The sequence below is a fragment of the Heterocephalus glaber genome, unplaced genomic scaffold (genome assembly GCF_053883595.1).
Source record: "Heterocephalus glaber isolate CG9 unplaced genomic scaffold, H.glaber_assembly_v1.0 deba00001760, whole genome shotgun sequence".
Taxonomy (NCBI): Eukaryota; Metazoa; Chordata; class Mammalia; order Rodentia; family Bathyergidae; genus Heterocephalus; species Heterocephalus glaber.
Genome location: NW_028258457.1, coordinates 623545 through 651037, shown reverse-complemented (window position 1 = coordinate 651037; position 27493 = coordinate 623545). Strand labels below are relative to the sequence as shown.

General features: G+C 55.0%; 2 protein-coding genes across 9 annotated transcripts; one reads left to right on the top strand and one right to left on the bottom strand.

Moving 5' to 3' along the window:
- Window positions 1–866: 866 nt before the first annotated feature.
- Window positions 867–17263, bottom strand: Nacc1 (nucleus accumbens associated 1). 3 transcript variants are annotated; one of them, XM_021250350.2, is made up of 7 exons: window positions 17039–17263; window positions 16434–16531; window positions 4678–5577; window positions 4422–4595; window positions 3960–4065; window positions 3770–3867; window positions 867–3382 (listed from the first exon to the last, which is right to left on the bottom strand). In XM_021250350.2, exons 1-7 carry the CDS (start codon window positions 17203–17205, stop codon window positions 3123–3125), a joined length of 1803 nt encoding a protein of 600 aa, XP_021106009.1. In that variant the 5' UTR covers window positions 17206–17263; the 3' UTR covers window positions 867–3122. The 3 variants fall into 3 exon arrangements, with proteins under 3 accessions (XP_021106009.1, XP_021106010.1, XP_004872484.1); XM_021250351.2 differs by lacking the exon at window positions 17039–17263; XM_004872427.3 differs by lacking the exons at window positions 16434–16531; window positions 17039–17263 and adding an exon at window positions 16067–16243.
- Window positions 17261–26738, top strand: Trmt1 (tRNA methyltransferase 1). Of its 6 annotated transcripts, XM_087201493.1 has the most exons (17): window positions 17326–17438; window positions 17661–17945; window positions 18592–18647; window positions 18884–19026; window positions 19181–19368; window positions 21370–21485; window positions 21557–21669; window positions 23490–23638; window positions 23732–23818; window positions 23890–23959; window positions 24032–24166; window positions 24255–24340; window positions 24667–24775; window positions 24856–24932; window positions 26099–26218; window positions 26294–26420; window positions 26571–26738. In XM_087201493.1, the coding sequence occupies exons 2-17, from the start codon at window positions 17686–17688 to the stop codon at window positions 26706–26708; spliced, it is 1974 nt and encodes a 657-aa protein (XP_087057619.1). In that variant the 5' UTR covers window positions 17326–17438; window positions 17661–17685; the 3' UTR covers window positions 26709–26738. The 6 variants fall into 6 exon arrangements, with proteins under 6 accessions (XP_087057620.1, XP_087057619.1, XP_087057618.1 ...); XM_087201494.1 differs by having other exon boundaries at window positions 17261–17438; window positions 17742–17945; window positions 23890–24166; XM_087201492.1 differs by having other exon boundaries at window positions 23890–24166.
- Window positions 26739–27493: the final 755 nt, after the last annotated feature.

The following is a 27493-nucleotide window of genomic DNA, read 5'->3' as shown; positions in this document are numbered from 1 at the left end:
TTTGTTTTAAAAGTCAGGTGAGGTTAGAGTTGCTGGGAATGTAGCTCAGTACAAACGCACTGGGTTCATATGCAGAAACTTTTTTTTGTTTTTTTTGGTACCAGGTACCAAACTCAGGACCTTGCACTTGTGAGGCAGGCAGCAGAACCACTGAGCTAAATCTTGGCCCTATTTTATTTTTAAATAGGTGTCTTGTGCATTCCCAGAGTTTGGAATCTGAAGAAGGGGGTCTTGGAACCAATGAGTCTCCTGCAGTTAAAAGCTAGGGCCATTCTCATTTCTGTGGGGCTGCTCACGTGCTACCAAAGCAAGACACTGTTAGCAAGGGGACTCTGTCATCAGGGCCACTGGGTTTCTGTTGGTCAGAGTGGCTCTTGAAAATCCTCTCCTTGGCCTCCCCTCAAGGGCACCCGAGTGGCTGGGTGACTGAAGTGTCACCACAGACATCTCACCTTCCCACATCACGTATCGGGATGAACTCAGCTTGGGGCTTGATGCCGGCACCTTTTCCATTCCCAGTGACCTGACTGTCTAGCACCCTCCTGCTAACCATCCTTTCTATAGCGTGAGGCATGCACCTGGGTAGAGTTGCCCATGTTTAAAAAGCAGATGAAATAAAGCTTGTGATGCTGGGCTGGGAGGAGTGACTGGGCTGTGGTGGAGCTTGCTTGGCAGGCAGAAAGACCCAATCCTGCAACTCATGGTTTGTTGGCTGAGTTGGGTGCAGGGGTGGGGGGGGAGACAGGAACTGGCCAGTCAGGCAGGGGGCACCAATAGAGCCACTGTTGCCCCGAGCTTCTTGGGCAGTGGGTGCTAACATCTCCGGAGTACCCCCAAACCTCAGTGAGCAGCAGGCGTGGCAGGGCTGTTACAAAGGCGTCTGTTTATTCTCCGCATCAGCATCAGTATCAGGTTCACATTTCCTAACGCCACTCCTCTCCTTACAGTAGTTAATGTGCAATCTCACTTCGGGCCAGGGAGGGGTGGGGGGTGCGGCCCGGGGTGGGGAGGGCGTTGGCACTTCACAGGGATTGGGGGAGTGACCTGTCCCCTGAGAGGGATGTGGGCGGCCAGTGGAGTCGGGGAGAGGGCCCTAGAGTCCTTTGCTTTTCTAGGAGATGTTTTCCGTTCCTGTTCCTCTGGGCTGCCCAGGGTGGGGGGGACCATGCAGCTCAGAGGAGGGCAGGGAGGGTGGGCAGGGGACAGAGGACAGGACAGAGGCAGTTGGCTGCCTGGTGGGGCAGGAGGGGTGCAGGGGTGGCTCCCGGGTAAGGCACAACCCTGTCTTTGGCTCTCCTAGTGAGGAGTCTCCTCCCCTGCACCCCTTGCCCTCCCCCACTTCACCCAGGGAGTCAGGAACACCTCCTGGGGTCCCTAAAACCCACAGGCTCTGCCACTCACCCAGCTCTGCAGGGTGTCCTGCTAGAGAAAGGGCAGGGAGGGCCTCTTGGGACCACCTACTTCCTTCTGGGGTCTGGCTAGGGCCCCTCGGGGCCAGCTGCTCTCCAAGTGACCAGGACTTTGTGCTTTGGGATCAGCGCTGTGGTGGGTGGGGGAGGGAGGGGGAGTGCGACTAAGGTGCTTGTGCTTTAGCTGGGGGTGTCGACTCCCCCTCCCACACTGGACCACCAGGGCTAAGGTGCTGGGGTGGGCCCAGGAAGCAGGCCCGACACCCCCACCCTGCAACAAGCAGATGTCAGGAGGGAGCCCAGCAGGCTGGGCCGGGGACAGGTCTCCAACTGTGATTCCCAAGGTCCAGTCCAGCTGCCTCACTCCACCCCCAGGCCCTGCTGACCCCTTACCTTATCCCATCCCTGCCTGGGAAGAGGAAGCTGGGAGCCAGGGGCAGGAGCTTGGGGAGGGGAGGAGGCAGGGAGCACAGGGTGGAGCAAGATGTGCAATGGAGAAATGACTGGGGGGTACCCTCCATTCACACCTGTAACTCACAACAAAACCACAACCACGCAATCTGGGCAACGAAAAGGAATGGTGAGAGAAAAATTCCACAAATAACCACTAACAATGGACGTGGGCCCTGCTCTGCCCGCCCCCCAGGCTCAGCTGTCAGCCAAGGCCTAGGACACCCAAAAAAAATGACAGCCCTGGGGTAGGGAGGAGGAGGGGCTGGCTGGACCCCTGGAGCCCAGGCACCCACATTCCAACCATGCACGCATTCAGCCTGCCCACCTGTCCTGCCTTCCACGGGGCCCCTGGGACCCAGGGGGACCTCAGACACAGTCCCGTTGGTTTGAAAAATAAAAGGAAATCTTATACTTCAGTATTTCATTCGCTAAAAAAATTCTTAAAAAGTATGTACAGTGGGTGAGGGGCTGGGAGCCCTGCCGTGGGGCGGGGTGGTGATGGGGGAGGGCAACCCTCAGCCGGCTCCCCCAGTTCCAACCCTGGTCTTTCTGCCTCTTCTACCTCCATCTGTTCTGAAAGCAAACCTACACATGCACACGCGCACACCCACATGCTCTGCTGTGAGCCCAGGACCCCATCCTCCTGACCTCTGAGAGCCCCATCACTCCCCAAGAGGCCCCCTCACTCAGGACCAGCCTCACTTGGACCCCAGGGGGCCCAAGGGGTGACAGAGACCAGAGCAAAGGGCCAGGAGAGGGGTATGGGCCACCTTGGCCACCTTCTGACCATCGGCTGTGGAGTTGCTCTGGGAGTCACCTGAACCTGTTCCCTAGCTGTGCAGTGGAGTCCCCCGGCCTCGCCTACCCAGCCCCCGGCACAGGGACAGACGAGGGACACAGACAGGAAGGCGCTTTGGAGATGTGGAAGCACTGGGAGGTGGTAGGTGGGTCCTGAGAGCACCTGGGCACCCCAAGTCCCCAGGGCCCCCCAGGCCGGCCCCTCCCCAAGCCGAGCCTGGGAGCTGGAATGACCAGAGGGCTATTAGGGGAACAGGGCTCCCGACTGCACACGCATCCCAGGCAGCCCGCCCTCTCCACCTGGCTCCAGTGGGGAAGGGGTGGGACAGGAGGCAGAGGGGCCGGGAGCATGCAGCGCCCCCCGCGGGTCATGGGGAGGGGTAGACAGTAGCTCGTGACCAAGATGGTGGTGGGTGTGTGATGGGAGGGGAGTGTGACAGCCCGCGGGGAGGGTCCTGTGCATTACTGGAGGACCTCTGCCGAGGGGCCGGCCTCGCCATCATGGCTGGCCGTCTCGAAGCTGTGCTCCATGCCCATCATGTCCGGCTCCATCTTGCCCGTGTCGCTGATGAAGGAGGTGTAGGCATCCCCCTCCGTCAGAGGTGGCTTGGCCTTGGGCATCCAGCTCTTGCGCACCACACGGCGGGCATTGGTGCACATGTCAGCTGCGATGGCATTCATCTCACTCTCCTTGAAGTTGGGGGCAAAGTTCTGGCAGTAGTCTGTGGGCAGAGCAGCAGCTCAGGCCAAGCCTACACCTGTGGGTTTGATGGGAGGCCCACGCTCCCAAAGAACTGGCAAATATCTGACAGAATCCAGAAACCTGGACCCTCCTCCTGTTGGGCTGGCAACATGGTGGCTGCCCCTTTGATAGGTGCTGCCTGGTCACTTCCACCCTGCCATGACAGCCCTAAGCAAGAGATCCTCATAGAGACCTGCCTCCCCTCAGCACTGTCCCCAACCATGAGCAATCTGATGACATCCCACTCCCAACAACCCCAGGTTGCACCTCAGAATCCTCCTTGGCACCAAATCCACCCATCCTTCAGGGCCAACATGGGAGGGAAAGACCTACAACCTCAGCCCTTGAGCTCTGGAAAGCCACTCACACTTGACGGCATGGAGGACCCGGCTGTCCAGTGGTTTGCGTCGGGGGTCATTGGTGGAGGACCGGATGCCAGTGCCACAGCTGTTGGCCAGTGTGTTCCTGGGGGTGATGGAATGTGGGTAGAGTCAGCACTCTTGTGGCTGAGGGTATAGGCCACCTGCCCCCACCTTGGGCCCTGGTGAGAGCCTTACCGGTCAAAGAAGGAGGCCAGAAGCCTCCGCAGCAAGACCTTATGCCGCGTGCCTGCACTGACGTGGCAGTTCATAAGCTGTGCCCTTGTGATGTACACATTGGTGCCTGGTGAGAAAGGTGGCAAAGGGTGGCCAGGGTGTCCCATGTTCCCCCGCTTCCTTCTCAGAACCCATCTATCCTTTCTGTTGGGCCTGGGGCACTCAGTGGGGCCTGATCTCCCAAGAAGCAGACCAGGAGGCCTGAAGTCAGAGAGGACAGCCAAGAGGGAGCAGAGGTGCCCAGGCCCCACTGTAGGGAAGCCCATACCCCAAGACAGCCCTGACATGCACCAAACAAAGCCATACCCCACATAAGCCCAGGTGGGGAAACAGGCTGAGGGCACCTGCAGCCCCTAACCACAGTGTGACAAGAGGCCCAAGGGTAGGAGACAAGGAACTGGGGATGGAGCGTGACCAGCATACCTGTCACCAGCTCTAACTTCTCCGAGGGGTCCCCCTCATCGTAGAGCTTGGGGTGGCAGCGGTTGCCAATCTGGTTGATGAGCTCAGCAGGAAGAGACGCCAGGTCTTGTCGCACCCTGATGCGGCTGCGGGACTCAGGGGCCACCTGCTCAGGGAGGGCCTCCACCTTCTCAGCTGCAGGGAGAGAGCAAGCATGTGCACATGTGCCACATATCCATGTGTAAACCTGCAGAGGGTGTGCATGGCGTCACCCTACCTGTCTGGCCAACATTCATCATGCTGTACATGGTGTACATGTTGCAGATCTGCCGGTACTGCTCATCCGTACCCTCCTCGCCTGCGTCCTCCTCCTCATCCTCCTCATTGTGGTAGGAGCCAGGGCTGTCACTGGTGTAGGCACTTGAGGTGCCTGGGCTGGTCCGCTCCGATGTGCTAGGCCCACTCATCATGCCCCCTGCTGCCACTGTGGCCGAGACCACCGGGGTCGGCTGGGGCGTCCGGTTGGCGGCCAGGTCTGGTGTAGAGAACTTGGCCATCTTGCGGCTGCCATTGGCCCCGCTGCCACCTCCAGCCTCTTTCTGGCTGCCATCCCACAGCCTCTTGGCCACAGGTGTGCACTGTACGGAGTCCGACTCCTGCTGCTCTGTCTTGACTCGAGACACCAGGGGCAGCGGCGTGCTGCAGACCGGCCAGCCCGACGTCTGCGCCACGGGGCTCTGCGGCTCCGACGATGGGGCCTCCTCGGCATGCAGGCCCTGGGAGTCGCAGCTCGGGGAGCTCACCTTAAGGAAGAATTCAGTGCCCTTCTCCATGATTTCCTGGATCTGCAGGAAGCCAGCTGTGTAGATGAGCAGGAACTGATCACCCATGTTCATGCTCAGCCGGCCTGTGTAGCAGAATGTGAGGATCTGCTGGAAGGACTGTGGCTGCACAGCTGCCGGCAGCTCTACCACCGCGCTCCTGCTGCTATTGAACAGGTCCCGGAAGTAGGAGCTGCTGGCGGCCAGCACAGCCCGGTGGGCTTTGAAGGCATGGCCCTTGACCACCACTGATACATCACAGTACAGGCCTTGCAGCCGCTGCTCATTGAGGCACTCAAGGATGCTGTTGCCAAAGTTTGGGATCTCCATCTGCAGAGTCTGGGCCATGGCAGCGGCTGCACAGGGGACAGGAGACAAAAAGGTAAGGCAGTCAGATCTAGTGCCACCCAGCCCTGCTTCAGGGCCCCTGCTGGCTGGAATTCAGCTGACAGAAGCTCAGACACCCACAATGCAATCTGTCATCACTGATAGGACTGCACAGGGCCACCTGCCCCTCATGTCCCAGAACACTCTTGCCTTTATGACATATGGTCAACCTTCGGTATCTGAGAGGGGCGGCTCCCTGGGAACCCCGGAGGACAGCAAAATCTGCAAGTGTTCAAGTCCCTTACATCCAACTGCAGTTTTTGCACAGAAGCCGTGCACATCATCTACTTTAGACTATCTCTAGATGGTAACAGCTGATTCAGGTGGTGTAAACATTACATACATAGATTGGAACGTTGGGAGAGTAATGACAAAAGTCTGCACATGTTCAGTATAGATACAATTTTTTTAGTGGCACTGGGGACTGAACTGAAGCCAAGGCCTTTGCCCTGAGCTGTAAATCCCACTCTCCCTTCTAAGAGAGTCTCACTAAGTTGCAAAGCTGCCCAGGCTGGGCTCAAACTTGAGCTTTTCTTGCCTCAACTTCCTAGAATGCTGGGATGACAGATGTATCCCACCACACCCAGCTCAGATGGCATTTTTTTCCCCCTAAATGTTTTAATCCTCAGAAATATTTTTTTGAGTCTTTTCAATGTGCAGTTGACTGAATCTGAAGATGTGGAACCCATGAATACTAAAAGCCAACTATACTGTGTCCAATCTGCCATCTACACAGCAGTGGCCAGACACTGTTCCCCCGCAGACAGTGGCATGTGCACACTCACCTGCATGCACCTGAGGGAACCTACCTAAACGTTGGTGGGGCATCCCGGCCCCATGCAGCAGTGCAAGCCACCCCTGCTCTGCATGCACACAGGCACACGACACCTCTTGAAGGCACGGTACACAAGCACCACGAGCCACCACTGCCAACCGAATGACACCCACAAAGTTACACAAAACCACCAGCTCTCACCAGGCAGATACCAATCCAAACCATGGTGAGCCACCACCCCAACTCACACAGCTGCTAGCATGAAGACAGTGGAGGGCCTGGGATGCAGCTTGGGGCACAGAGCCTGCTGAGGAGGTACCAGGCCTGGGTTCCAGCCCCAGTACCCTGCACAGTCGTACATGTGCCTAGCATGTACTTGGGCCTCAGGCAATGCCCCCTACACACATGCTAATATGGAAACCTTCCCTGGGGGCAGATACTGTTGTAGTTTAGGTCTAAAATGTCCCCCAGAAGTCCCCTGTGTTCAGAGGTGGGTCTTTCAGATGGTGACCAGATCACAAGTACACTGACCTATCAGTGGATTCACTAAGGGATGAGTTCAGGACTGAGCGTACAGCTGGGAGGTGGGGCTGGGCTGAAGGGGGTCCTTGCTCCTCCCTTCTCTCTGCTTCCTGGCTGCCAGGAGGTGAGCAGCTGTCCCCTGCCACACCCTCCAATCATGCCAGTTCTGCCTTGGAACCAGCAGGCCATGCACTGAATAAACCCTCTGGAACTGTGAGCCAAAATAAACTTCTTCAAGTCACAGGTATCAGGTATTTTGTCCTGGCGACAAGAAGAGTGTCCAGCAGATACCACACACCAGACGCTTACATGCCTCAGATAAGATGACACTGCACTTCCAGAAAACCTATGGGCATCCTCCCAGATATGTTTTGTAACTTGTAATACTGTGCAAATGCTTTGTACAGGGTCCTTAAGCTACACTGTTTAGCAAATAAGGAAAAGAAAGCAAGCCTGATTGCACCCGCCAAAATGGACACAGCACAGGTGCATGGTGAGGCACTTGGCACACAGGGAGTCCTCAGCAATGCACACCCTGAAGTTCTGGGGGAAGCAGGAAGTAGTGGACATGCAGGCTAGGGTGCAGGAATCCAGGTCCCTTCCTTAGGGCAGCCCCAGCCTCAGAGCCTAGTGCTTTGCAGCCTCTGAGTAGCAATGCAGCATGTAGGAGCAACTGGTCCAAAAAGACTCAGCCAAGAGCACATAGGACCCCTCCCTCCCCTGTGATGCTGGGGAGCAGGGCAGTAGGTCTGCAAGCTGCAGAGACCCCAGTGCCCTTCTGTCCAGCCCCGTGTACCCCCACCCACAGGAAATGCTGATCCAGAGCACCTGGTCCCTGGCCATGTCACTGATAGGGTGAGCAGTGGTGGCAGAGAGATAAGGGGTAAAGGCCTCTCAACCTGCCCAGTCTGTCCCCACCACACTGAGAGCCACCAGCACGGGCTGGCTATCTCCAAACCCAGATCAAAGGTCCTCAGGTCTCTCTCGGGTCAGGCACACTGGGTGGAGTGGTGTTCCCCCTTGCTCTGCCTCCACCTCCCTGCAGGATGCCTTCACTCACTTCCCACCTTAACCCTCACCACAGAGGCACCACACACTGCCAACTCTCAACAGGCAGAAAATCACACAGAACCATCTCTCCTCATACTCCACACACTCACCCTGGTGGGAGAGGGTAGACCTGGGCAGCCCAGCCCTGGAGGGTGGAGAGGATCCCCCAGCATCACCAGTCCCGGTCCACGTGGGAGCATGGTTTCCATGATCACTCAAGAGCCACCGGACAAATATTTGCCAAGTTCCAGACTGGGGCAGGATGCCTGGGAGCTGGGGGCCTGGTGGAGGCTGTGGCTATTCAGCAGTACTGCACGGACCAGTGCACTCCAAGCCAGGGCACTGACCCTGCTACAAGAGACACTAGAGCTGACCTGGAGGGACTGTGGCAGACTGACAGCATAGCACTTCTACAGAAGGCTGTCACCTGTGGCTGTCATGCCCTGTCTCAGGGCTCTGCTGGGAACTATGTCCCATGTGGAAATCACACAGGCCTGTCTCTAGGAGGAAATTAAGCCCTGAGGGGGTCAGAAGGGTAGAAGACCTAAAGCAACCATCTGTAAGCCAAGAAGACAGCCCTCATGTCAATCCAACCATGCTGGCACCCTGACCTCAAATGCCAGCTCTGCGGGCTGTAAGACAATCAGTCGTGGTGCACGTCTTGTCACCCAGCACTCTGCGATGGAGGGCATTTGCCACAGTGCCAGCTTCGAGTTGGCATCAGGGGGTCAGGGAGTTTACCTTCATGGCTCACCACTGTGACCACACACAGTAGAGGTGTCTATGTAAAGTTCCTGAGTAACTGTTCCCATTACTTCCAATCTTACTCTTTCTTGTTCCTCAATAATGTGTCTAAAACAGCAAGGGATCTGGGAACCACTAACCTGGCCAAACACCAGGTGAGTTGCCCCAGGGGATGGCCTGCAGCCAGGGGCCCAGCTCAGGCTCCATGCCCTGAGTGGATGGTGCCTCCCATGTCGAGTCACATGCCCCGCAGGACTATTCCTGGGAATGGAAAATGCCTGCTGTTTGGGAAAAGCACTCAGGAATTCCCCAGCCAGCACAGGCGGGGTCAACAGATCACAGCCTCATGGGGGACTGTCAAAGGCACAGAAAATAGCTGGGCATGGTGACACATGCCTGTAATCCCTGCTCTCAGGAGACTGAGGCAGGAGGATTGCCACAATTTCAAGGCCAGACTGAGCGAGACCCTGTCTCAAAAAAAAGACGCCCTGGCTAACTGTCCAAAGAAGCTGTACGGCACTGATGTGCTTGCTATGGCTTTAATGTTTGCATCCCTCCAAAATTCGAGGGGCTGGGGGAGTATAGTTCAATGGCAGAATATATGATTAACAGGAGCAAGGCTTTGTGTTCCATTCTGAACATCAAAAGAAAAAAATAAAGGGCTAGGGATGTAGCCCAGGGGTACAGTGCTTGCCCAGCTTATGTGAGGCCCTGAGTTCTATCCTTACACAGCAATATATTAAACACATTTTCCTTTTCTTTTTTCTGGGGGAGGGGAATCAAACCCCAGGCCTAGCAGATGCCAGCAAGTGCTCCAGCACTCAGCTACAAGCCTCGCCCAATACAATTCTTATGGTGAAACCAATGTCCAATGCAATAGTACTGGGGAGGGGATGAGTCCCTAATAGCTCCACCCTCAGCAGTGAGCTCCATGCCCTGATAACAGGCCAGAGGGAGCTTGCCCACCTGTAGCCCTGTGAGGATGTGTCACTGCTGAGGACCAAGTCCCCTCACCACACTCTCAACCCACTGGTGTCTTGATCTTAGACTTCTAAGTCTCAAGTGCTGTGAGCAACACATTTCTGTGGGGAGTGGAGGCGCAGCTTCACAGTAAAGTACTGGTCTAACACACAGAGTCCCTGGGTTCTATGCTCAGCACACCAGAAAGAAAGAAAAAAGTTAAAAAAAAAACCAACCACCTTTTGCCTGCACGGTGGCATATGCCTATAATCCCAGCACTCAGGGAGGCTAAGGCAGGAGGTCTTCAAGTTTGAGTCCTACCCAGATAACTTGGTGTTGTCTCAACCCCCCCCCCAAAAAAGAGCGAGTTGGGGGACATAGCTCAGTGCTACAGCACTCTTGGGTTTGATTCCCAGCTCTGCAACACATATGCACACTCAAAAACAAACAAAACAACCCTACAACTTTCTGTTCAAAAATTAGCAGGTGGTATGAGGCATTTTGTTACTGTACCCCAAATGGACTGAGACAAAATGTAGATTAAGGGAAACATCAACTCCAAATTTAACCAGGAGGAAAGCTCAGGAAGGTCCTTCATCCTTTATCCAGGTGATGGGGACCCACAGAGCCTGTGTGGGGCGCAGGTGCAGGAGGCAGCACAGGCGAGCACGGCACAGCACTGGGGAAGAGTGCTGCCTGGCTGTGGGAGTTGCTGCCTGGAAGGTGACTTTTTTTTTTTTGTACCGGGGATCGAACTCAGGACCTTTCACTTTCCAGGCAGGTGGCGGCACCACTGAGCTAAATCCCCAGCCCCAGAAGATGCCTTTTTAAGTATGTGTATATCTGATTCAACTTTTTTCCCTGAAAGGCTGTCATCAGATCAACAGCCCTGATAGGATTAGTGACAGCAGCACCCACTGTGCGCTGGCCTACTGTGCAGCAGCAGGCACTCTATCAAGGCCCCTCTCTTGCCCTCTCCATGGCTCCCGAGGACCACCTGAGGCTCCCTGCCACCTGACAAATAGGAATGGGGCCCAGGCCCACAGGACAGCCCCCGGTCTACACAGTGGTTCCTGTCTGAGGAGCACTGCTGTGAGGCAGTGGGGACACACCCATTTCAGACAGGAAAGGGGGCTCAGAGAAACCACAGGCCAGGAAGGTCCCCAGGCTAGGCTAGGCCAGGCCTAGAGCTGAGATTCTTTGACCTCCAGAAATGGGGGTCCTCTGGTTGCCTGGGGCGTACCCTCCCCATCGCAGGTGCCCCTTGGGAGTCAGAGCGGTATGCAATCCTGCCAGGGAAGTCCTCGCCTGTCAGCTTCCCTCCATCCCACCCTCCCCCAGAGATGAGCAGCCCCCCACTGCCTCAGCCCCCTCACAGTGTTCCAATCTGGTCAGTTCCAGCTCCTACTTTTCCAAGAGCCAGCAGGAGCTCTGCCTCTGTCCTGAGACCATGCTGGCTGTGAAACCAGACCACTTCCAAGTATGTCCAGACCCAAAGACAAGTGCCAAGGTCCTGATATAACACCCATGTCACTGATGTGATTGACATGGAGGAGGAGGGGCTGAGAAAGGGTGGTTTGCTGGAAATGAGATGTTGAGATGTGCTGAGGTCGCGTCACACAGACTCCAGCAGGAGTGAGGATGTGAGTCACAACAACTGTACCTGGGCAACCAGAGGGAGTTATGCCAGGATCCTTGAAGGCACCAAGGTCTGCGGATGTTCAAGTACTTCATATAAACAGTAGTTTTTCTGTACAAAATCTATGTGTGTCTTCCCACAAACTCTAAGCACTCTCCAGCTGACCTCCAACACCTAGTATAATAACAGTGCTACACAGATCTGTTATACTGTAATGTCTAGGGAATGTCAAGAACCCACGTTTGTAATATTCTGCAGACTGCACGGAGTAGTTCTTCAAATACCTTCTAGCTGATTTTTGCTGAATCCAGGGAACCTGCAGACACATAGGGCAAACTGTGCCTCACTAGGCTCAAATCCCTTACAAATCTTCAAGCTCCCAATGGTCCTCCTAGAAAACATTTGTAACATCGATGGCCCCTGACGTCAGTATCCCCAAGTGTACACAGGCTGACAGCAGCAGCCACCCCATGTGCCATGTGGCTGTTCTAAGGAGTAAATAACTGAAGAACCCGGGCAAGTCCGGACTTAGCTTGTAGGTGGCACTTAGGAACACCAGTTATGAAAGTTGTGCACATCTATGCCGTTGGCCTCTCCCTGGACTATAAAATACATGAGAGGAAGGACCTTTCAGTATCTCTCAGGACTTCACAGGTTTCATGGGAGTAAGAGGAGTATTCCCCAAGGGTCCCCATGTTGTGTCTTCATAGCAGTGTCTGGTCCCGCCACCCACACCTCTGACTGTAATCCTCACGATACCCACAGGCCAGAGATGCCCAGATCTTTCTCTGTGGGGGGGTTGCTGTACACAATGTACCAGGCTGTAGTGCATTCCTGACCCCTTGGCCCACTTGACAACAGCAGCACTCCAACTTGTGACAACCACAGAACGTTCCCAGACATTGCAAGCCTCTGGAGGGGGCAGGTTTGCCCTGGTTGTAAACACTGCAGGACAAGAACGACTGCTTGTCCCCATTTGTCAGACTGGGAAGCAGAGACTCAAGGGCCAGGCATGGTGGCACACACCTGTAATCCTGGCCCTCAAGAGGCTGAGGCCAAAAGTTTGAGGTCAGCCTGGGTTACAAAGTGAGTTCAAGACCAACTACATCCAGCATGGTGGCACATGCCTGTAATTCCAGCACTCAGGACGGCTAAAACAGGAGGATCGACCCAAGACCAGCCTGGGCCACATGGTATGTTCAAGGGCAGCCTGAACTACACAGAGACCCTGTCTCAAAACAAAAACAAACAAAAAAGACCAACTACATCATTAGACTATCTCAAAAAGAGGTCAAAAGCTCTGAACAGGGTCTTACCGCTTAGCAAAGTGGCTCTGGTCACAAGGCTCCACAGCACTGCCTGCTTGCCCTGACCAACATCCCCTACAAAGGCATTATGGAAGGCCCCCCGGTCTCCAAGGATACCGAGACTTCTGCTAAGGCGGGGACGAGCAAGGGTAATGGCACCCACACAAAGCGCAGTCTGCCACCTCCTGGTCTCTGTGATCAGAGGGTTCCCAGGGAACAAATGCAGGGAGGCAAGGGCCACTATCAAAGGCTTCAGATAATGGGAATGGAGTTTCCTGCACAGCAACAGGTGAGGACAACACACAGGCCCCCACCAGCCTCGGACTTGGGAGAAGTGTGAGCACAGAACTGTGCTCACAACCACCCAGGAGAGGGAGCAGGGTGACAAGGACAGGATGCCTTCAGTGCCCTAGGCACAGTTCAGGTGTCCCACCTGGGCCTGGCAGGGTCCCTTCTCAGTAATGGGCTCTGGCTATGAGCTCCAACTCCAGGGTCAGACCTCCCCTGGCCACCCCCAGTCTTTCCGAACCCCCACCTCTGGGCCAAACCTCCTAGTCTATCCTGCTAACCCATCCTACCAAAACCCAGATTTCTCCGAAGCCCAAATTAAGTGCCTGCTGGGGCTCCCCACTGTCCAGCCAGGGGGCCGGATTTTAAAAGACCCTGGATGCCGGCCAAGGGGTCTGAACTTTCATCTGGGGTTGCTGGGGAGCTCCAGAAAGCCAAGACAGGGCTTTTCTCCTTCCTGTGGACAGCACTAAGAATCTGTCTCCACAGGAGGGTCATCCCTCACTCCTTCCCTCAAGAAGAGAAAACGTTTCAGGCTCTTAGTGGGAGCCTGGCACATACTCAACAAAAGCTTTGAATGTGTTCTCGGGTGCCCCTCCCCCGCTCATCTCTTTATTATTCTGTCCAAGGCTCTCCCGGAAGCCTTCTCTGGAAGCCTTCTCTGACCACCCAACCGAAATCTCTCCACCCCTCCTGGCTCCCTGTGTCTTCCTCTTGTTATGCTATCTTATTTTCACAGAGAGCGACCTGGAACTCTCTGGACCGGTTCCTTGTCTGAGGCTGGTCACCTGCAGCAGAGCCCAACTCACTAGAGAGCTGGCCGCTCCCTCAGCTCCGGGCAGGGAATCAGTACACAATGGTGAAACTGTCCTCTTGGAGTATATGGGAACATACTTGCCCCACTGTTTGTACACCCCAAGTTGTAACTACCAGTGCCTTCTCCTCTAGTTCCAGGCAAAGGCCCTGCCTGACACCCCCCAACAATCAGGCCCAATGCCTACCCTTCTCCAGCACCTACTCATCTCTGACCCTGTTTCAAACTGGGACTAGAGATCCTAGCCCTAACAAGGCAGGAAATAAAAGTGTTAACACCTAGGCAAAGGGAGGAGGGAACAGGTGCAAAGGCCCTGAGGTGACACCAGAGGAGGCTGGTCCTACAAAGACAGGGCTTGGCGAGAGGTGCATTCAAATCACCCCAAAGAACTGGCTGCAGCAGCAAAGAGAGAACAGAAAGCCGTTTCCCATGGGGCAGGCAGCCTGGCTCCTGCACCACTCCCAGAATGTGGGGCCAGCCAGGGCAGGGAGAAAGGGGAGAAGGGCTCAAGCTAGTAGTGGTAGGGGTGCTGGGAACTACAGGGGCCTGGGGACACAAAGGAATCAGGATGGTAAGTCATCATTAGACTCAGAAGAACCAGTGGATACCACTCAACCCAGCAGTTTGAGGCTCCTGCTGGGACCGAGGATCCCAAGGCCAAGTCCCAGGACACCTTGGTAACAGGCAGTGTTAGTCTACCAAGGAGGAGCAACACCTGGAGTGGCTTGGCAAGGAATCCAAATGGGGAAAACACAGCCTAGGCACGCAAAGCAAAACCCCACTTCAGACCCAGCAATATCCTGTCCTCATTACGGGGAACCCTGACCTCTGGGCTCCCAGGAGAGAATGGGGGAGAAGGTGTAACCAGTCTGAAAGTAAGCTTCCCCTATTCCAGCACCTTGGGACTGAGCCACCCCTGGGATAGGAGGAAAGGGCCGTGTGGACAGCAGAGTTCTTCCATTTCACACCCTGGCAGGCCAATTTGGGCACCTAGAGGATTAAACTGGCCAGTCAATCCCAGATGGGCCAATCTTTAGTCATAACACAAGCCAGGACACACCCCCAGTTTCTCCCTCTAGCCACAGAGAGAAGCTAAGAGGACCCACTGACAGTGAGCAATCTGTGAGCTCAACCCTGGGCCCGGCCCAGTAGTCCAAGGGGAGCAGGAGTCCCCAAGGCCTCTGCCGATTTCATCCCTTTACCCTTCACTTTGTGACCTGCCTTCGCCCCATCAACAATCTCCAAGATACAACCAAACCAACAAACTTTTGTCGTTCACCTCCCCAATTTTTCACCTTTGAGGTGAGGCACAAAACTCAGGTTCTGGGATTGAGTGCAAGGGAGAGGACTAGCATAGGACAGGGGCTGTAAATTCTTATTCCTTAGGCTCCGGTCCCAAAAATTCAAGACCCCGAAAGGCACCTAAGTGTGCAGCACCAGGGGCCGCTTCCCTGAAGGGCATCCGGGTGGGGGCGGGGCGGGCGAGGACCACCCACGTGGCAAACACGATGCCCCTCGAGGCATTCCCTTCCAGACTTTGTCGGCTGCAGCCCCACACCAACACCCACCCACTGGCCTGCGCCTCAGAGCAGCTGGCAGAGCCTTCAGGGAAGAGGTGTGGGAAGAAAAGAGGAAACCCCCCCGGGTCCGACCCTGCGCAGACACTGGGAGGGGTCATCGGGGTACAGTTGGCCGTATCCCTTCTGGTCATACTCGTTTTTCTTGACCTGCTCCCACATCCCGACCAGCTTAGACCAAAGCTCTGCCCTCCTCGCAGCTCCCAAAGGTCCTACCGCCGTCCCTCCCCTTACCTGACGACCCCCAGGTCCTGGATGCCTCCTAGAACCCCGACCTCATGTGACCCGCTACCCACCCGCGCGCAAACATCCCTTGGGATCTCCAATCAACCCCCGCCCCGCGCCCCATTTCCGGGGCTGCTCCCCAGTAGCCCCCGGGGTAACCCGAGCCGCCCCGCCCCCGCCGCCGGACGCTACCTGTGCGCGGCCCCGCCCCCGCCGCTCCCTCTGCGCCCCTCCCCCCAGCGGCCCGCCGCCTCCACCCCTCCCCCCGGCTGCTTCCCAGCTGCGCGGCTCCCCACTTTCCCAACTTCCCGGGCGCCCCGGCCCAGCCCCCGCCCCGACGGAAGTGGGATCGGACCCAGACCCGCGGCCTGGCCCGACACTCTAGACCGTCGCGGGGGCTGGGCCTCTCGCATTCCCCAGCCCTGGCCCCGCGGGCTGCGAGGCGGCTCAGCCCCGGCCCACCCGGGCTCCCGGCCCTCCCTCTCGGCTCCCAACACCCGCCGGCCGCCCCGGCTGGGCAAGGAGGTCAGAACCGGGCCTGCGGCTGGCCGTCTCACCTGCGCCGTGGCGGCGCTCCGGGGGCTCCCGGCGGGCTCCGCAGCGGCAGCTGGGGCTGGGCCTGGGCCCGGGGCGCGCCCCCCTGCGCCGGGGCCTCGGCCTCCGCCTCCGCGGCCTCCGCCTCAGCAACAGCGTTAGCCGCGGCGGCCATTCATTGTGGGCCAGGCCGCTCCAGCCGAGTGCCGAGCGAGCGCACGCCGCGCCGCCGCCGCAGCCAGGCCGGAAAGAAACGGCCGAGGCCCCGCCTACACAACGCCCCCTAGTCCCCGCCCCTAGGCCCGGCCAGCAGAGCTCCGAGCGCGCCCCTGCTTACCAACTCCGTCTCCTCCCTCCTGCGCCCCCTCGGGGTGCTGGCCAGTACAGTACCTTGGTTCTGCAGGCTAACTAGCTCGAATTCCTGTCCCTCCATCTTCGAGTCCCGCGACCTTGGAGCAAGTCGCTTTGCGTTTCTCAACTTTAGTTTCCTGTAGAATAAAAACAGTAATGATGCTATTACGCCAGGCACTGTGTTTAAACTCTTAGAGGGAAGTAGCTAGTTGCACAGAGAGTCAGGAAACCTGCTCGAGATCACACAGCAGGGAAGTGATGAAGGGTTCCAAGATTTAATTTAAGCTTTAAAAACCGACAATAAAAGCTAAGACTTTTTGGTTACTAACGCGATGCTAGTTTCCGCTAGCATTTTTCCTGCAGCAACTCGTTCGGTTTTCACCACAACTCCTAACACGTTAAAAAGTTTCGCCCGTTTTGCAAAAGGAGAAACTTAAGCAGAGTTAAAAGCAAGTAGTAAGGAGATCTGGAACCCATGCGGTCGGGGCTACCTTTGCGCACTGGTTAGGAGTTAGCGCTTTCTTTGCTAGAATCGCTGTTTTCATACCCTATAGAAAATCTGTCGTTTAATCCTTGCTCGCTCTTGGAGGATAGGACTCTTAACAGGTGAGGAAAGTGTGGGCCCAAAAGTGTAAATAACTTGCCCAGAGCATGTGGTGGGAATAGGATTCAAGCCCAGAAATCCGATTCCTGAATCTTTTATTCCTACAGGGTGTTCTGAAATGATGTGTAAACAGCAGACAGGAGACATCAACAGGTGTTGAGTTCTCCGCTTACTGCCCCTTTTCTGAGCCAGAAGATCCTCTTCCATGAAATAGGACTAATGACGTTTTTCCTTCGAGGAGAGCTGCTGTATTGCAAAGCTACTCGCACAGGATACGCAGCACGCTCCTTTTTTGCAGTGAGTTTTGATTGCTGTCGCCCACCGTGAGTCGAGTCATTGGTTGGCTAAATCCTGTCACGTGATCCCTGCAAATATGGCGGCGCCCGGGTTCTAAGCCGTGAAACGTGCACCGAGACTAGTTCGATTCTCTGTGCGGAGAGGTGAGCAAAGCCTGGGTGGTTCCGGGAGGAATATGGACAGGTGTCGGTCCTGCCTGAGGGCTTCCGGCTCCGCAGGGAGCAGTGCCACCGAAAACGGAGAGTATAGGTTTCCTGAAGCCGCTGGGTTTATTTAGTCTGTATTTTATAGATGTGTAGGCCACCCGGCTCCGAAAAACAGTTGTGTGATCCTCTTTCTCTACCCTCCTCGGCCCCTTGAACTAGGCTTAACGGGCAGAGGCGTCCGCGAATGTCCCATGCGAGGATCGTTCTTTGGCTAAGCCTCACTCTCCGCTCCGCTCGCAGCCTCTCAAGAGCCCAGTTTATGGAGGGGCAGCGCCAAGGGCGGCCGAACCCAGGAGCTATGGGGAATGACGCCGGGTCCCAAGTAGAAGAGCGCCCACCTGCGGCCCAGGAGACGATAGTCACCGAGGGGGCCGCCAAGATTGTCTTCCCCTGTGCCAACGAAGTCTTCTACAATCCAGTGCAGGAGTTCAATCGGGACCTGACGTGAGGAAGGGTCTGGGGTCAGCCTGGCGGAGGGGGGGGGGTGGGTCACTGAGGCTGAGGATGTTACCAAAATAAGTACAAGCTGCCTGCAGCTGCCTTTTATTGACACAGAGTTGGAAGGAAAGAATTAAGTTAATTCAGGAGCCGGCAACTTGGAAAATGGAGGGGCTTAGCCTCAAAGCCCCATTTTTGGAAGCTTTGGGGGGCAGAGGACTGGAAAGGTACTTACACAGTGGGGTCTTCCACCTTCAGGCTCGTCTCTTTTTAACTTGGGAACATCACAATGGATTTTTTACCTCCCGGGGCTAGTTCCTGTAGTTCTTTCTAGACAGAGGTTGTTTTCTGCAAGTCACACCTCACAACTCTTCCTATTCTTTGTTTGAGTTGATGGATAAAACTAAAAGGACTTACAAAGGTCATCAGATGTTCTGAATTCTGTGAATCTGAAGGCCGATTTTGCATTTAACGTCTTAACTATGTGGGTGGGGCTACTCTTTAGAATTTGCAATGCTGGGGCCAGGGAAGTGAGCTGAGAGGGTCAGGGCGGGGCAACACCCTTGAGTAAGGGCAGTGGGGGTACCTGTGCTGAGGAGAGCTCCGAGGCAGCAGCCTTGTTACCGGAGGTAACCCCCCCGTCTCCTGCCAGGTGTGCTGTGATCACCGAGTTTGCTCGCATTCAGCTTGGGGCCAAAGGAATCCAGAGTGAGTGGAGAGCCAGGCTTCTGGGAGAGGGAAAATCAACCAAACCGTCTCTCTGCCCCTCCCCTTCCCCCCCAGATCCAGACAGGTTCCAGCCACATAGCAGACCAATAGTTCTCCTTCAACCTTAGCCCTGGGGTTCTGGCAAAGACTTTCGTTCTTGAAACTTCAGTATTCTGAAGATTGGGGCATAAGGAGGGGCATTGCTATTTCCTGACTTGTGCCTCTGGTGGCTGCAGTCAAGGTGCCAGGGGAGGAGGACATCCGGAAGGTGGCTGTGGACTTGTCAGAGCAAGAGAAGGAAAAGTTTGAACCCAAAGAGGGTGAAAACCTGGTCCCAGGAGACCAACCTCGAACAGCAGCTGTGGGGGAGATCTGTGAGGTAAGGCCTGAGGCGAAGGAGGTGGCAGCCCTGGAACCCAGTGAACGATAGGGGACAGAGGGGGAAGCAAGGAGAGGTAAAAGATGGGGTGGTGGAACTCTGGGGCCCAGAAGAGGGTGGAGGTATGGATATAAGTTCTTTCTTACTCCAACAGGAAGGCCTGCTGGTGCTGGAGGGCCTGGCAGCTTCTGGCCTTCGTTCTATTCGCTTCGCTAGAGAGGTGCCTGGGCTTCAATCAGTGATTGCCAATGATGCCTCGGCCCGGGCCGTGGATCTCATGCGCCATAATGTGCAGCTCAATGATGTGGCCCATCTGGTCCAGCCCAGCCAGGCAGATGCTCGGTAGGTTCTGGACACCAGTGCCTAGTGACAGAAGGTGCACTCTGGAGTAAGGCTGCCTGGGGTCATATTCTGGCTCTGTCTCAAAATACGACCTTGGGAGGCTGGTTTAGCCTTTTGGGACTCTTAATTGCCTTGTGTGTCAAAGAACAGTAGTTTTATAGGTGTCACAGGGATACTTAAATAATAGATAAAGATTTGTAGTACAAACCCTGGCAAAAATAAGTACAGTCAAGTGCCCGGGATTTAGCTCAGTGGTTCTGGCACCTGCCTCAAAAGCACAAGGTCCTGAGTTCAATCCGTGGTACCAAAAACAAACAAAAAAATAAGTACAGTCAAGATGGGGACATATTCTAAGAAATATGTCCATCCACAATTTTGTCATGGGAACATGACAGTGTACTTACACAAACACATCTGTAACATCACCAAATGATATACTTTCATGAGACCACGGTTGAGCACCAAAACAAGGTTATGTGGCATGTAACTCTGGTTTCCACTTTGGATTCTTGTTGTTTTAAAATTCATTATTTGCAGTATAGTGATTGAACCTAGGGCCTTTGCACTGAGGTAGTTTGTTTTCTAATTTTTTATTTTAAAAAGTTGCCCAGGCAATTTGAACTTGTGATCCTCCTGCCTCATCTTCCCAAAGTGCTAGGATTGCAGGTATGTACTACTGTGTCCTGGCCTAATTGGGCGGGGGGGGGGGGGTACCAGAGATCAAATTTAGGACATTGCGCTTTCAAGGCAGGCGCTGACATCAGTGAGCTAAATCCCCAGCCCCAGCCTAATTTTTTATTACAAAAAATCTTGTGGCAGGCCTGGGGATTTAGCTCAGTGGTGCCGCTGCCTGCCTTACAAGCAGAAGGTCCCGAGTTCGATCCCTGGTACCAAAAAAAAATCTTGTGGCACTTGGGATGGAACTGAATGCCTTACATGTGCTAGGCAAGTAAGTGCTCTACTACTAAGCCATACCCTCAGCCCCAGGCATAACTTCCTGTGCTCTTTTTATTCATTCTAGTGAAGCCTGTGTATATCCAATGACCTTGTGTGCCAGGCACCATCCTCAGTGCCAGGTGTGGATCAGTAATGTTTAGAATTTGTGGTCTTTGCAAGAGTCAGCAGACTACAACCTGCAGAGCTTATAGCCCACCTCTTCTTTTTTTTTTTTTTGAGACAGGGTCTCAATATGTAATTCAGGCTGGCCTCAAACTCATGCAGCCTATGGATAGAAAGGACCAACTGTATGTCCTATGTTATTATAGGTTGTTATTTCATTGTCCAGGTTCTAGATAGGTAGGCTAAAGTTTTGTTTGTTTTGTTTCTGTTGGTGCTGGGATTGAATCTCATGCATGCTAGATAAAGCATTCTGCCACCAAGCTACACCGCCAGTCCTTTCTCTTTCTTTTTCTTTTTTCTTTTGAGACGGTCTCACTAAGTTGCCCAGACTGGCCTCAAACATGGCAATTTAGGGCTGGGGATTTAGCTCAGTGGCACTGCCTTGAAAGCACGTGGTCCTGAGTTCAATCCCTTGTACAGAAAAAAAAAAATAGCAGTTTTTCTGTCTTAGCCTCCTAATTAACACATGTACCTCATTAGGCTGACTGAAACCAGTCTAGGTAGGAGAAATTTCTTTTTTTTTTTTTTTGGTACCGGGGATCGAACTCAGGTCCTTGCGCTTACAAGGCAGGCAGCGGAACCACTGAGCTAAATCCCCAGCCCTAGTCTAGGTGGGGAAATCATGCAGTTAACAAATGGCCAAGCCAGCACTGTGGCACATGCCTGTAATCCCTGCACTTGAGAGGCTAAAGCAGGAAGATCATTGCTAGTTCAAGGACAACCTCTGGGTTACATGGTGAGACTCAAAAAACTCCCCACAAAAACAAATGGCCAAGTCAGGACCTGAACCTCAGAAACTGGCCCCTGAGTTGAGGCCACTGCACTGTAGGAATTTGAAGGTTCTTGGGGCAGGATGCTGAAGACCTGCTGCCTTGCACCCAGGATGCTGATGTACCAGCACCAGAAAGTGTCTGAGCGTTTTGACGTCATAGACCTGGACCCCTATGGCAGCCCTGCTCCCTTCCTGGATGCTGCTGTGCAGGCAGTGAGCGAAGGAGGTAAGGCTGGGCAGGCAGGGTGGGTCAGGCTGGGTGTCTGGAGGGTCCTCACTGCCCATTCCTCCCCACAGGGCTGCTCTGTGTCACCTGCACTGATATGGCTGTGCTGGGAGGGAACAGCGGGGAGACATGCTACAGCAAGTATGGGGCCATGGCCCTCAAGAGCCGTGCGTGCCATGAGATGGTAAGGGTCCCTTCTAGGCCACCAGGGAGGGTGAGACACAGCTGCCTGGCTTCCTGCAGCCAGACTACATCCACCCTAGGTTGGGGGAAAGAGCTTAAGAATGTGTGGTTACATTGTTTTCCAGTATTGTAACAAGTTTTTTGTTTTGTTTTGTTTTTTGACACAGGGTCTCCCTATGTAGTTCCAGCTGGCCTTGAACTCACTGTGTAGCTCAGGCTGGCCTCAAACTTGGAGTAATCCTCCTGTCTCAGCCTCCCAAGTGCTGGGATGACAGGCATATACTACCACACCTGGCCCAACTTTTCAAACAATTTTTTTAAAAAATATTTTTTTGCCATGCTGGGGATTGAACCCCAAGATGCTGTACCTGTGAGCTCCTTAGCCCCTTTTTTATTTTTTGAGACAGGATCTCACTAAAAATAAGGCTAGACTCAAACTCTGTTCCTCCTACCTCGGCCTCTTGAGTAAATGGGACTAAGGCACACACTATTCCTACCTTTAAAAACAATTTTGCTAAGCAAACTCTACCACTGAGTCTCTCTCCTAACCATTTTTATTTTGTCAGGAAGTCATCACTGAATTGCCCAGGTTGGCCTCAAACTCCTGGGCTCAAGTGATCATTATCTCAGCCTCTTGAGAAGCTGGAAGTAGGGCCAGGCTACTGCACTTGGTTTAAATTTTTCTGTTTTGTTTTGTTTTAGAGTCAGGTTCTCAGTGTATAGGCTAACCTAGCCTCAAACTTGAAATCCTCCTGTCTCAGCCTCCCAAGTTGCTGGAATTATAGGCAGGAAGTAGTACATACAGAAAAAAAATTTTTTTGTTTTTTAATTTTTGAGACAGGGTCTGACTGTATAGTTCAGGCTGGTCTTAAACTCACTGTGTAGCCTAGGCTGGCCTTCAACTTACAGTGATCCTCCTACCTAAGCCTTCCAAGTGCTGGGATTATAGGCATGTGCCACCATGCCAGCTGGGAGGGGAAAAAAAATTTTTTAAAGGTGATTTTTGTAGGTCTAGGTTCAAATCCTAGCTTTGTTGATGGCTCTAGGCAATTGACTTCGAATTTTTGGGCCATAGTTTTGCATCTGTGGTTACGGTAATGGTATGTACCTGTTAGGTTGCTGTAGAGATTTGAGGCAGAGACAGGCTGTATGGGGCTCTTGCCCTTCCTCCTTAAATTCACTGTGGTTGGTGGTCTGGAAAGTGTCACCTCCTTTGCCCTTGGCAAGAAGGCCTTGACAGATCTGCTATATACATGGTCCCCACTTCTTGCCTAGAGATCCCCAGGGGCTGGATTTTAGGTCTTTGGACCACTGTGTATGGTGAAGGGCGAAGCCAATAGCAGGTTCATTTACCAGGTCTGTGCTTTCTTCAGTCATTTATGCCTTCAGCAGGGCTACAAAGAGACAGATACTAGCATGATTTTGCAGATGAGGAAACTGAGGCATGATGAAGTTAACACTGGCTTGCCTAGGGTCACACAGTCAGAATACTTGAGGCTGGCCTTGGAACCCAGGGCCTTTACACTCAGCTACACACCCCCAGCTCTTTTTGTTTTTGAGATAGGGTCTTGCTGAGTAGTATCTAGGCTGAGCTCAACTTCTGATCCTCCTGCCTCAGCCTCCCAGACTGTGGGAATTATAGGCATGTGCCACCACTGCCCAGCTCACAGGTTTTATTAGGCAGAGTTAAAGAAATAACACACTCAAAGAAAACAGAATGTCGGCTCCCAAGAGAGAGGTGTAGAGCCTGTGCTATGAGACACCTAGTACAGCTCCTGGGGAAGAGACGGAACTGGCACTGATGCAAGCCTCCTACCCCAGGCCCTGAGGATTGTCCTGCACAGTCTGGACCTCCATGCCAACTGCTACCAGCGCTTTGTGGTGCCACTGCTTAGCATCAGTGCAGACTTCTACGTGCGTGTTTTTGTGCGAGTCTTCACGGGCCAGGCACATGTCAAGGCCTCAGCCAGGTCAGCCAGGAAGAGTGGACCCAGCCCTGTCCTGCCCTGGGGGGCTCTGAAGTGGAGTGGGGTAGAGCTCATGGCTGCTCATCTCCCCCCCAGCAAGCAGGCTCTGGTGTTCCAGTGTGTGGGCTGCGGTGCCTTTCATCTGCAGCGCCTTGGCAAAGTGGTCACAGCTTCCAGCGGGCGGTAAGTAAGCTTCTGGGAAGGTGGAAAGGTATCCCCAACGCACAGCCTGTAATTACCCCACTCTCCTGCAGGGTCAAGTTCTCCGCAGCCTGCGGTCCCCCTGTGACTCCCGAGTGTGAACACTGCGGGCAGCGACACCAGTATGGTGAGGCAAGGGGCACTAGGGTCCCAGAGGGCCTGCATGGTGTCTGCTTATCTGCTGTGTGTCTGCAGCTTGGTGGCCCCATATGGGCAGAGCCCATCCATGACCTTGACTTCGTAAGAAGAGTTCTACAGGCTGTGAGCACCAACCCCTGCCGCTTCAACACCTCAGAGCGGATCCAAGGGGTCCTGAGTGTGGTCACTGAGGTGGGGGTTGGGCCAGGACAGGGAGGAGGCTCCCTCTCTGCCTGTCCCTTCCACTGCCAACCTTTGTGCATCCTGTGTCTTTTCTCAGGAGCTTCTGGATGTGCCCCTCTACTATACTCTGGACCAGCTGAGCAGTACCATCCACTGTAATACGCCCAGCCTCCTGCACCTAAGGTGAGTGTGGGAAACCAAGCCCGCAGAGCTTGCAGCTGACCATAACTGCCTTGAACTGTCGGTGGACGCCAGCACAGTGAGGACCAGGGGCGAGGCCTGCCTCTGACCACTGATTAGCCTTGGGCCAGTGGGTAGAGGGCGTGTATCTGACCGCTGATTGGCTTTGGGCTGGTGGGCGGAGTCCGGTATAGCCACATCCCCAGTGGGTGTTTGCTTTATCGTCACTGGTACATCATTATCGGGAGAGGAGCATAGTCCAGTCTGCGTGACTCACCCGAGTCAAAGGTACCTTGGGGTCAAGCCTCACTCTCGCACCTGGTCCCCAGGTCGGCCCTCCTCCACGCTGGCTTCCGAGTCTCGCTTTCCCATGCCTGTAGGAACGCGGTGAAGACCGATGCGCCGGCCGAGGCTCTCTGGGACATCATGCGATGCTGGGTGAGTGCAGGGCTGCAGCCGGCCATATAGGGGTTGTGGGAGGGCAGGCGATGGTCTCCGCAAGGCCCTTCTGTCCCCAGGAGAAGGAGTGCCCGGTGAAGCGAGAGCGGCTGTCAGAGACCAGCCCGGCGTTCCGCATCCTCAGTGCAGAGCCCAGGTAAGGCCCGGCGGGGCTGCCACAGTCATGGGGGCGCTCTGCCCTGTGCAGATGACAGCTCCTTCCTTCGTGGGCTCAGGCTGGGCTTCCAAATGCAGTCTAAACCCAGCCCACCTTCCCTACCGTCTGTCCTCACCCAGTCTTTCCTTCTGCTACCTTTAACCCCCCCACCATCTGTCCTCCACAGCAGCCAGAGGCCCACCCACAAACATCTGACTCTCAACACAGCCCTGTGCTCAGAACCCCCTGTGGCTCTCACCTTCCTCCTGAACACCAGTGTCTTGCCTGGGCCTGCCAGGTCTTGCACAGGCTGCCCCAATCCCTCCTCACCTCCTGACCTGCTCCTGCTCTCTTCCCCAGCTAGTTCAGACACTGGGCACACTGGTTCACGCCTTGGGGCCTTTGCATGTGCTCTCTCCTGGGCTCCTTCAGTTCTTACCTCCTGCCTTCCTGGCGCAGTCAAGCACTGCAGTCTCCCCAGTCTCCCCATGCCAGAACTACCAGGAGTCCCGACAGAATACACAGTCGGCTGGGGTTTTATGTGTATGTGGCTCTGGGGATGGAACCCAGAGCCTCTAGCAGGGTTAGTAAAACACTTGACCCCTGAGCTACACACCATCTTTTGCTCACTGTGGATTTACCCTGGCTTGTTTCTCTTCCACACCAGAAAGTCAAGCTTTACCAGGGGCAGGGTCCACTTTGTTTACTACCTATTCCCTTCATGGAGAACAATGTAGACTCCGTGATAAAAATAAAACGTTTTTTAGTGAGTGAAAGAAGCCAGGCATAGTGGCACAACCCTATAATCCCAGCACTCGGAAGCTGAGGCAGGAGGATCAAAAGTTCAAGGCCAGCCTGGGCAACTTAATGAATTAGGAAGACCCTGTATCAAAATAGAAAAATAAAAGGACTGGGGATGTAGCTCAGTATGACAGCCCTGGAGCCCAGAATCACAAGAGAAATCTTCAAAAGAAATCCTGACACAGCTGGACGTGGTGGTGCACTCCTGTAATCCCAGCACTTCCGAGGCTGAGGCAAGAGGATCTCTGCAAGTTCAAGGCCAGTCTGGGTTATATAGTGAGACACTGTCTCCAAAAACAAACGCCAGCACGCTAGGTGGCAGGCCCTTGTGGTGGTTGCCCCCAAACCCACAACCACTTTCCCAGGCTGCAGGCCAACTTCACCGTCCGGGAAGATGCCAACCCCAGCTCCCGCCAGCGAGGGCTCAAGCGCTTCCAGGTCAACCCAGAGGCCAACTGGGGGCCCCGGCCCCGGGCCCGGCCAGGGTGAGTGAGTACTAGTGGTGTGGGGCGCAGCTTGGTCAGGGCTAGATGTGGTCCCAGTTTCGGGTGTGTGCACAGGGCCAAGAACACAGGCGAAGCTGAGGAGAGACGAAGGCTCAGGCAGAATAAGCGGAAGGAGCTAGCTGAGGACCTGGCTCAGCAGGCTGCTCGCCTCAAGATGTTTCCTTGCAAAAGGTTCAGAGAGGTAAGGTTCCGCCTCTGATCCCACCACTGGCCACGTGGGCCCTTCCCGGTGGCCAGGCAGGCCTTAGACAGCCAGGCTGGGCAAGTGCTTGGGAGCGAACTTGAGGCTGTTGAGCTTCTGTAAGCCTCATACCCACCATCCTCTCACCAGGGCACTTGTGACCGAGGAGACCAGTGCTGCTACTCACACGACCAGCCCACTCCCAGAGCCTCTGCTGCCCCCACAGATGGCCCGGAGACCTCCAACCAGAGCCCACCAGGCTTGGGGCCACCACTGGGCCATGTGTAGGCTGAGCTAATAAAGAGATGTTGCACTGCACCAGTTGTTGTCCCTTTTGGCTGGGGGTGGGGGGTGAGACAGGCTCTCAATATATATAGCCCAGCATAGCCTGGAACTCACAGGGATCCTGCTCCCTCAGCCTTCTGAGTGCTGGGATTACAGACATGTATGCACCACCACTGGGGACAGTGACTCATTCTGAATGGGGCTGTGGGCCCCTGTCTGCCCAGTTCCAGCTGTAGGACTGTTCTTGCCTGTATTACCTCTCGGGAGAACTCTTGTGTATCTGAGTATCTGCTCATCTGGGGGGCTGTTGGTCCCTGGCTGCCTGGGGCGATCTGTCTGTTGGGGGAGGGAGCTGTCGGCCGCCTACATGGCAATCTGTCTGCCCGGCGGGAGCTGCTCACCGCAGTTCCCAAAGCGGCCACTGGGTAGCGCGCTCCTACCCAGGACTCCTGCCCCTCCCCCTCCAGCCACAGGGGGGGGGGCCCCCCCCATGTCCGTCCGCAGCCTGGTCTGTTGGGCTCAGCTCTCCCAGGGCGCAGCAGCGGAAGCCAGGCCGGAACCAGGCGCCCTGTGCATCCGCTCCAGGCCAGGTGCTTCCTGCTCCGAGGCCAAGGGCCGTGCAGACAGCCAGGGACCCATCGGGCTGCTGCCTGAACCCCTAGTGAGGGGAAACTGCATCCCCTCCCCCAGAACAGGGTTAGCAACGCTCGAGGGAGGTTTGGCCAGAACTCAGCACAATGCACCCTCACCTTCTCAGACTCCCCTGTGCAGCATCGTCAGAGTTAAGT

Coding starts and splice junctions, on each gene's coding strand:
- Trmt1 (XM_087201492.1), top strand. CDS start 17,686: ATGTCCCATGCGAGGATCGTTCTTTGGCTAAGCCTCACTCTCCGCTCC. Junction 17,946..18,591: donor GAGTTCAATCGGGACCTGAC/GTGAGGAAGGGT, acceptor GTCTCCTGCCAG/GTGTGCTGTGATCACCGAGT. Junction 24,776..24,855: donor GGGACATCATGCGATGCTGG/GTGAGTGCAGGG, acceptor TTCTGTCCCCAG/GAGAAGGAGTGCCCGGTGAA.
- Nacc1 (XM_021250350.2), bottom strand. CDS start 17,205: ATGGAAGAGGATCTTCTGGCTCAGAAAAGGGGCAGTAAGCGGAGAACT. Junction 16,532..17,038: donor ATTCCCACCACATGCTCTGG/GCAAGTTATTTA, acceptor TTTATTCTACAG/GAAACTAAAGTTGAGAAACG. Junction 3,383..3,769: donor GGTCCTCCATGCCGTCAAGT/GTGAGTGGCTTT, acceptor CTCTGCCCACAG/ACTACTGCCAGAACTTTGCC.